Source organism: Carassius auratus, unplaced genomic scaffold (genome assembly GCF_003368295.1).
Source record: "Carassius auratus strain Wakin unplaced genomic scaffold, ASM336829v1 scaf_tig00017502, whole genome shotgun sequence".
NCBI classification, from domain to species: domain Eukaryota; kingdom Metazoa; phylum Chordata; class Actinopteri; order Cypriniformes; family Cyprinidae; genus Carassius; species Carassius auratus.
In genome coordinates, this window is record NW_020524792.1 from 17919 (window position 1) to 27823 (window position 9905).

Genomic DNA, 9905 nt, shown 5'->3' on the forward strand with positions numbered 1-9905 from the left:
CGATGATGCCATCACAACTGCCGTCCACTCAGCAATCACACGTCTAGACAAAAAGGACTCATACGTCAGAATGCTGTTCATAGATTTCAGTTCAGCATTCAACACAATCATCCCTCAACAGCTCATTTACAGACTGCACACCGTAACACAACTCCAACCTCTTAATTAAGTTTGCAGATGACACGACTGTGGTGGGTCTCATAAGCAACAAAGATGAGACAAACTACAGGAGCGAGGTGAGCCGCCTGGCCGGATGGTGCAGTGACAACAATCTTTCTCTGAATGTGGAGAAGATCAAGGCGATTGTTGTTGACTTCAGGAGAGCACACACTCAGCATGTTCCTCTGACCATCAATGGTCCAACTAAGGAGAGAGTGAGCAGCACCAAGTTCCAGGTTGTGCACATCACAGAGGACCTCTCCTGGACTGAAAACAAAGCAGCACTGGCCAAGAAAGCACAGCAATGTCTTTCTTCCTATGCAAACTGAGGGGAGCCAGAGCCCCACCCCCCATCATGTACACCTTCTACACAGGCACCATCGAGAGCATCTTGTCGAGTTTCATCACTGTGTGGTATGGCGCCTGCAACACGTCCTGCCGGGAGACTCTGCAACGCATAGTGAGAGCAGCTGAGAAGATAATTGGTTTCTCTCTCCCCTTCCTCCAGGAAATTCACGGAACCCGTCTCACTCGCAAAGCCCTCTGCATTGCAGGTGATCCCACCCACCCATCACACAGCTTCTTCAATCTGCTGCCATCAGAGAGGAAACTGTGAAGTTTCCAGACCAGGACCAGCAGACTGAAGGACAGCTTCATCCATCAGGCTTCATCCATCCGTCAGGAAGCTGAACTCGCTCCCAAACTTTCCCCCCATCCCTTTTCTGCCCCAGGCACCACTGAACTATGAACACCCCCCCCCCCCACCAGATCTCACATACCCAGCCCCCCCACCCACCCACTGTCATACAATGACATGCACCAGTCACTTTGTGCAGCATTGGTCTGCTCACTACCTCATTCGCCATGGAACTGACATTATTCTACTACCTCATTAGCCAGTTAAATAAAATAAAATAATACTTTAATCAGACTGAATAAGCTTTTTTTTGCACTACATTTTTTTATCTGCACTGTTTGTTCACTTCACTGGTTTGCACTCTATCTGCCATGTGCCTTGCACTGCTTTATTTAACTTTATTTTTTATTTTATTATATGTCCTTTTTACATTCCCTTATTGTATAGTTGTATCTTATATTTTATATTTGATGTAGATTTTTTGTCTCTACTGTTAGTGTTATCTATATGCACCGGGGGTCTGAGAGTAACGCAATTTTTATTCTCTATATGTATGTACTGTACATGTGGAAGAATTTACAATAAAGCAGACTTGACTTGACTTGGCTTGATCTGCTGTCAGCTTTTGAAGATAAGTTTTCAAGCCAAGTCCTTAAAGTCCATGTTGTTAACAAGGTATTTTTGTTCACTGAAAAAGAGAAATAAAAAGATTCACAAGAACAGAAAACAGGTGAGAAAATTAATATTGAGGACAATTATTTGATAGGAAATAGCCTTATAGACACTATTTGCATCCCCTGGTGACTCATTTGTAAATACAGAGCCCATGTGTGCATACTATTCATTGAGGATCACCAACAGAGAAATCTTCTTATCTAGTTAAATGGTCAAGTATATATTTGTAAATTATTTATTTATTTATTTATTTATTTAGTTTTCTTTTTTTTTTCTTTTTTTTTTTTGGTGGAGTGTTAGCAAATAACAAAAACTGGGATTTTTCTAAGACACTGTTGGATAATAAGTGAAATGTTAAAAAGAATGATGGGATGTGTCAAACATATGATTGTCTAGTCAAAACAGTTTGATATTGTGCTGTTGTGATATATTCAGTTTGTGATTAAAGAACACCCCGCCTCCCAGGATCCAAATCTCACTCCATCGGTTGCTTTCTAAATATTTGGTGATCTGTGACTCTTTATCTGCCTGCCTATTGCAACAATACGAGTACAATCTAGAGTACATGCACTCATGTGACGAGACTCTGACAGGTCACTATCTCCATCCCCCAAACTGTAATGCAAATCTTTAGTAAATATTGTTTGTCATGCTAGAAGAATCGAGCATGTTGTTGTTGTTGTGCCAAAACGTTTTCCAAAAAAAAAAAGAAAAAAGCACCAAATATGTATGTAAAATATAGAAAAAAAGGTGACAGAAAATATAAGCGTGAGAGATAGGAAGTATGGGACACCAGTGAGCTCGTTTGGCTTTTCTTTCTGCTCAAAAGCAACCCTCCTACACGCTCACACACAGAGTGACAGGACACCATTTTACTTTTTAACAAGCTCATGAAGAGAAACATTAGAGGGACTCTTTTGTTTCTTTTCCGCCTTGTTCAAGGAAGCAGACTGTGAAAAAAACATACAGGCAAAGAGAGGGAGAGAGAGAGAAACAGAGAGAGAGAGCAAGTAAGTAAGAAAGAGAGTGAGAGAGAGAGAGCTGGCACAGGCTGAGCCAGGCGCTGGCTGTGTGGACACGGAGGAGTGCAGAGCGAACAGAAACGACAGAGCAAGAGGAGGAGTGAATGGATGGAGTGACCCAGGAGGAGGAGAGGAATGCTGAGCGAACAGACCGACAGAGCGCGAAAGGGAAGACGAGAGTGGCGTGGCAGCAACAGCAGAGCAATTAAACAGTGGAAAGACAAGCAAAGGCTCACATGCCGAGCAGCTTCTGTCGCTCGCTCACACTCTCTCTCTTTTGAGCAACTGAAGAGGCAGAAGTGAAGCATCCAGACAACGACAAAGGACAAGAGGAGGCACACAAGAGGCAGGGGGAGGAGCAAGCATGCTTTGATTGACAGAGGAAAGAGGAGGGACATGGACGCAAATTGAAGAATTTGATTTTCTGGGAATGGATATTTTTAGTGAAGAAAAAACAAAGGAGAAGAAGATAAAGGATGCCGTTTCAGTCTAAAATAAGGATGGAAAGGGGGAGGGGGAGAGAGAGAGTGAGATGCTGAATTCGGACCATGTCAGAACAGATTCCACATCAACGGCATTCAGTCCTCCTGCAGGCAAGAGTCAGTGTGTGTGCGTATGTGTGTGTGCGTGTGTGAACTAGCACGAAGTACGAGCTTTGTAGCACCAGGCTTTTGCCCATGTGCCCCCGTAGTTGAGGACAGAGACACATAGATATGGGAAGGAAAAAAGTAAATGATGTATCACTGTCAAAGCTAGAGAAAAAAAGGCAACAAGACAAGATGAGTGTGATCGTGGGGTTGTGAGGTCAGCTGTAGCTAGTTTTTGGGAAGCCCTCCCTTCAGGGACTTAGGAAAAGGATCGCCCGAGACAGTCTATTTCACCAACAGGTCAGCCTGCCTGGAGGCTCTCTCAAAACCTTAATTCTTGTGACTCAGCTGGCGCTGCCTCCCACTATCCATCTCTTTTTCATTATTCTCGCTTACAATCTGTCTTGAATCTATTGAATCTCTTCTCTTATTAAGATCACTTCGCATGTAACTGCCTCAATGTTTCTGATTCGCTTGCCTGAACTTCGGGAGATTCTGGGAGAAGCTCAGAGGGAGATTTCAGGCTGTCCCTAAAGCCAGACTGAGCACCCTGATCAGATGGACTGAGGGGGGAGTAAAAGATAGAGCTAGAAAGAGAGAGCAACAAGGCAAATAGCCTGGGGATTTAGCCTGAGGGGTTATAGAGAGTTGCCAGCGGGTATGAAGACACATACTGAATTTTGGGTGCCTTAGGGAGCAGTGTGTTTGTGCATGAATGTGATTATTCAATCAAGAAATAAAGTTTGCATACATTTGACAGGATATTAAAGTGGAATTTTAAGTAGAGCTGGGGTTGTATGCTTCAATTATACTTTGAGGAGTCCTGCAGGTGCTACAATCGTACATGACTCGATAGCTGGACTCTGAACATTAGATTTGTATTCACAAAGTCAGTGTTGTGGCTCTATCCGTGCTCCTGGAGCCCCATGAGGGCCCCGGCCGTGGAGGCCTGGTTGGGAGATGAAGCAGTCCGCCCTGCTGCTCTAGCAGCTTTGTGGGCCCTCATGGCTCTGGAAGGCCGCTGTCTGCGCCCTGCCTCGCCCACGCCGGGCCAACGCAGGGCCCGCCGTCGTCTCACCCAACCCGGAGCACCACGAGATGATCTGTCCCGCCTCACTGAAGCCCTCCTAGCGAGGGCTCACCTCCACGGATTGCGGCACATCTGCTCTCCGTCAAACTCTCTCAGCCGACGGGCCTTTTGGATGCTAGCCTTCTGTATTTGTCTGGGTTTACTGTTGTCCTGGTCCTCGAATCGGCTACTTCACTGGCTGGCCTTCCCCACTCACACAAGAGTCCACACAGAGTGGGCGAGAGAACTGCCTTTTCCCACGGTCACCATCTGCAACAATAACCCCGTACGTTTGTATCACCTCACTAAGAGCGACCTGTACTTCGCGGGTCACTGGCTCGGACTGTTGCTGGCCAACCGCACGGCCAGACCCCTGGTGCTGGACCTGCTTCAAGATGACAGACGGACATGGTTTAGCAAGCTGTCAGATTTCCGTCTTTTCCTGCCTCCACGGCGCTTCGAGGGCACCGGCTTGGAGTTCATGGACCGACTGGGCCACCAGCTGGAGGATATGCTACTGGCCTGCAAGTACCGCGGAGAGCCCTGTGGAGCTCACAACTTCTCCACTGTGAGTCTGAACAAATGACCTCCATCTCTCTTTCTGTCCTTCTGTCTCTTTCTTTGTCACCCTTTTCCTCTAGTATTTGTCAGATTTACTGTGATTTGCTCTTTTATGCAGCACATGTACAGACTCGGCTCTGACCTCTCGTTAGTTCTTTTCCTGTGTTGCCCTCTCTGTCGTGCTTCAAATATTTCACAGCACATTTTGTTCACCCATATCTAAACTTTCTGAACCCAATTTTGTATTTACTTATTTTTTTGTATGAGGGAGCCTAGTATCTAATACAAGTGTTTACAAACACATCAGGTGCAAGGTTGATTTCCATAATGCAATTCTGATTGAGCATAATGTGCTATTTGCATTTGCGTAAAGACCCACGACCTATTTACACAGAAATCTGCCAATGTATCAGCTGTCTAGCCTTAAGTACATACTGATCTTTCATGCCAATAAATACTTATGTATGTATATTAGAGAGTTGCTATAGGTGTCTATACACTGCATTGCTGTGAACAGTCTCAGACTCCTATTGTCAGTGAACATGTCTTCCTTCTCCTCATGCTCATCCTGTTTCTCCACAGTCACAGCTGCTGCTGCTGTATTGCATACACTCACTCGATCCCAGACACATTTCCCTGAGAAATAACAAGCACTGTTATAGACAGGTATAAGCGGAAGCTTTGAAAACAATGACGTAATCAATTAAATTATAGTTTAAATTTGTGCAGGAAACTTTTGTTTTGATATGCAGATTTTATTATTATTATTATTATTATTATTATTATTATTATTATTATTATTATTATTATTATTTTCAATTGAACACTTTTTTTTTTGTTTTGATCTTCAGTTTTTTTGGCATGTTCCCATTGTGACAAATTACTATAACAATACACCATGCTATTGGGGCATGTTGTCAACTACTTTAAGGTCAGTGTTTATTCTGCGATACCCCCGACCCTGGGCAATTACAACAGAATTACTTAATCACTTTATAATGTAGTTAAACTTTATAAATTCTAAATATTTAAACATGCTGTTTATTTGAACATACTGTTCAAAATGCTTTTAAACATAAGTGTATTTAAACATACTGCATCTGTAGCACAAAATTACAGATTTGGCTCAGAAGTTTGTTTTGATAAATTATTAGATAACAAGGTCACCATATCTCAGTGGAGATGGAGTGCATGCTCTAACCACTCTTACCACTGAACCACATCTCCAGACACCATTATGAGGTTTTAAATAAAGTTACATTGTATAGCGGACTATTCATTTTGACTTTACATAATATGATTAATAGGCCACTATTAAATGTTTTATAAGGAGCAGTGGGATGTTGCAGTCAAAATTTGAGTGACAGCTGTAGGACTGTTGTTGTTGACATTGTAAATTAACTAATGGGATGCTGTGGGACTGTGAGAAGGGAGTTTAGGAAAGCTAGTTTATTTTTTTGTTCGTATGTTGTTCTGGATTGTGTCCCCCCTCTCTCTTCTTCTAGTCTCATTGTGTTGTTTGCTACTCTATTGTTTCTCTAATGTAGGGAGAGGAGGAGCGCAGGCAGATGTTCTCTCTCAGGCTATGTTTCAGCATAGCTTTTTTCTGCATGTGTGTATTTGTGCGAGACTCCTTTGCAACTCTCTCACAATAATTCTTAATTAGGACTGAATGTCACTGAGGTGTCTTTCTCAGTGTTTAGAAAGGGCACTGCAGTTTGCAAAGGATTTACAACTCATCTCACAATGACAAAAACATAGTGCATGCATCTTATTCCATCTCTTAAACATATGTCTTGCATCTCCTAATGGTACGCTATATTGAAATATTTTATAGAAATAGGATTAATGTGTCTATGGAAATGAGTGTTTATTTAACTGTCTTCTTACTGAACAGTTTATCCATGGGTATTTAGCTTAGATAGCAGTAACTGGAGGGTAAATATGCCCATTTAAAATGTTTAGAAAGTAGAAATCCCACGTGCAATGGCTAATTTTCTTCTTCCTCATCAGCTCAGCTTTCCTCTCCATGACATTAACTAAACATTATCCACTCATCACAAAGTGTATAAGAGACCCAGTAAGACAATGGCAGAAGCTCCAGCAGGGAAAGCTGGAATACCCATCTCTGGGATGTTTCATATGGCTACAGTCATGCATTCCCAGATGTTACAGAAATATATCCTCAGAACACATTCTAGCTTACTCATAATAATTACATTAAATTGAGATGTGCGCAATAATTCTCAATAAGCCAAAAAAGGCAGGGTTTATTATTTTTAACACTTTTGTCTGTTAGTAGTACTGCTCCTACAAAAGCTATACTACTATAATTTAACTTAATTAAGTTCTACTGCTAAATGTTTTACCTAGTGGGACTAGAGTTGGTTTTAAAATGCAGTATGTTTAGTACACTTGCCAACTTTTGAGCTTGGTTTTATATTTATAATATCAGTTGCTGTTGTTTTTTTCTCTTAAAAATTCTGAGTTATAGAGACATAGATTTCCATCACTGCATCCCCATAGTAACGCTGTTAGCCTGCCATGTCCATCACTTGATGGGAATGGATGAGTTTCATTAGCTCCAACACTGTGTTGATTAGTTTGGTCTGGCACTGTAATGATCCTTGAGGTTGAAGCTTTCCGTCAGGCGGTCCCCCATCTGGAACGAGAGCAAGATGCGGCGCTACGCCTCCCGTCTCTAGTCTTTATATAGAAGGTTTTGAAATTCACAGAGAATAGTTTTAGATTTTTCAGTAACATAGCCAATTTGATTTGTTGTTTGACAGGTGTTTAGCAGAAATGTTTCATAAATTCAGTATGCTGTGAGAGCTTAGGTGCTTTGGGGAAGTTGCTATGAAATGTATTACAGATTTCCAGTTGCGACTCTAGCTCTTTATTTCTGATGGGGTGCAATCAGTCAATTGCCAAAGCTGAGATCTTTTCATATCAAGCAAAAATATTCCCATTTATAGTCAAAAAGCGGTGTATGTTATTATAAACTGAAGTGTAACAGAACTGACAGAACTTTGAATTAAATCATCAATGAAGATTTGTAAAAAAAAAAAAATGTATTCACTCATAGCTAATGCATGCAAGGTTTTTGTCATTATGGAGCTCTTTAACCACGTTAACATGCACATTAATTTTGCAATATGAATACTAATGTGCTCATATTTGGTCAGCGTGAAGCACAGATTTTTTCTTTTAAGCATTAGAAGAAATTAGCATAAATCAATATACTGTACAGATGGGCGAGAGCACTGGAACAGCCTTGTATTTAAAAAGGTTACTGGCATGCATTTCCCAATTCATTCATCATCTTTCTCTATAATTAATGACATGAATGAATTGATTTATACTAAAATGCAGCAGAATTAATTGGCAAGTGCAACGTAAGACAACAGCATGAAAAAAATGTACGTTTGCATATTACCATGACCAATTTTACATTAATGACCTTTAATTGTTAATTGTCCCAAATCTTAAGAAAATTAGATTACTTTAACACCCCCAAAAGGCTAAATGTATGTTTGCTTTTCTCCTTTTTATTTTTATTTAATTTCTTTTGCACCACAATACAGAGCTTCTGCCCAGCAAGAGATCATAATTTGTAACAGACTCAACTTGAATGACTCTCATTGGATTTGAGACTCTATGTTCTCTCCCTCTCAAATCTCCTCTTCCTCTCTACCTCCCTCTTATACCAACTTGTCTCTTTCCTGGACTCTTTTCCATCTACTCTCAGTACTCTCTTCTCCCTCGGTTTCTCTTCACCTATTCCTTCTATTCCCACTCCAGCTCTTCTCAGTCTATATATAGGTCTAATTCTCGCCATTTGCTCACCATTAACTACAACTTTTGCCTCAAACTCCTTTATAAACTCTGCTGCTTATTAATTAGTTAGTAAGGTAGTTTGATAAGTTTAGGTATTGTTTAGGATTAGGGATGTAGAATATGGTCATGTAGAATATGTGCTTTTTAAGCACTAATAAACAGCCTATATGTTATTAATAGGAATTCTAATAAGCAAGTAGTTAGTAGTGACAACAGGTCCCTATACAAAAGTGTTACCAAAAAGTATATTGTTAAAATAAAAATATTGTTAAAAAAAAAAACTAGTTATTTACTGTGAATCATTGAGTTCAAGCAACGTATCTCTCTCTCTCTCTCTCTCTCTCTCTCTCTCTCTCTCTATATTATATATATATTTATATATATATATTAAATCAGTTATAGTATGAATTACTCTACCCAGCTATAAAACGGCAAGTCTTATCCCAAGGCTAAATCGGTTTTTAATGTTCCTCTGGTGAACAGTTTCTGTGAAGTTGCATTCAAACTCATATCCAATATTTTCAGACAACTTTACACCCTTCTGCTTCCAGCAGTTTTGGATGATGTATCATTTGATATCCTGTGGCTCGATCAAGCTATGGTCTGGAGTCCGGTGGGTTGAGATAGGCGTTTCAATGAGTTAGCTGGCAGATGAATTAAGTACTGCTACTGTATGTATCTCTTGACCTCTCGATACTCCCAGACCCTGCCGAGATTTTAACTTGGAATGTTTTTGACACTTTGACAAAATAACATTAGTGAAGTTTTTGTGTTTTCTGCAGTACTGCTATCATTCTCACAGTGTGCCTAAAGGGTTTGCACAATATTTTCTCACATTAATGGGTTGTGGCTCCATTTGTACTTACTTTCCTGCTGCCAGGTGAGGCAATATGTTATTGTGTGTGCGAGCTACCTTTGGCTCTCCTGGCTCTTATTGAGAAAGCTGTGTGTGAATGCTGGTCGATAACAGATACAAATAGCTTCACGTATAGTCTTGCCATGAAAATAAGCCATGTTCCATATCAGTAAGCAATAGATGGCTACCATTATTTTACAAACTTACAAATGGCCAGTGTCCATTAATTGTGTTGTGTATGTCCACTGTGCCACATGCAGTTCATTTGGAAAATATTAGGTATTGAAGAATTGGAACCTTTCACTTCACAAGATGGAATTAGAATGGAATTGACTATAGACAGTGTTTTTTTCCTTATTTGCAATATCAAATAATAATAATAATAATATAATAATAATAATAATATTAAATTAAATTAATTAAACAGATAATTACATTCTAATTAATAGTAATTTCTAATTAATAGTATAAATTATATTAAAAATATGTTAATATCACTACA

General features: G+C 40.3%; 1 protein-coding gene across 1 annotated transcript; it reads left to right on the plus strand.

Moving 5' to 3' along the window:
- Positions 1 to 1803: 1803 nt before the first annotated feature.
- Positions 1804 to 4720, plus strand: LOC113075716 (acid-sensing ion channel 2; the record flags this gene model as incomplete). The annotated part of the gene is given in 1 exon segment (XM_026248408.1): positions 1804 to 4720. A coding segment is annotated over 1 exon segment (714 nt), but the record flags the coding sequence as incomplete, so codon positions are not given.
- Between the last annotated feature and the right edge of the window lie 5185 nt (positions 4721 to 9905).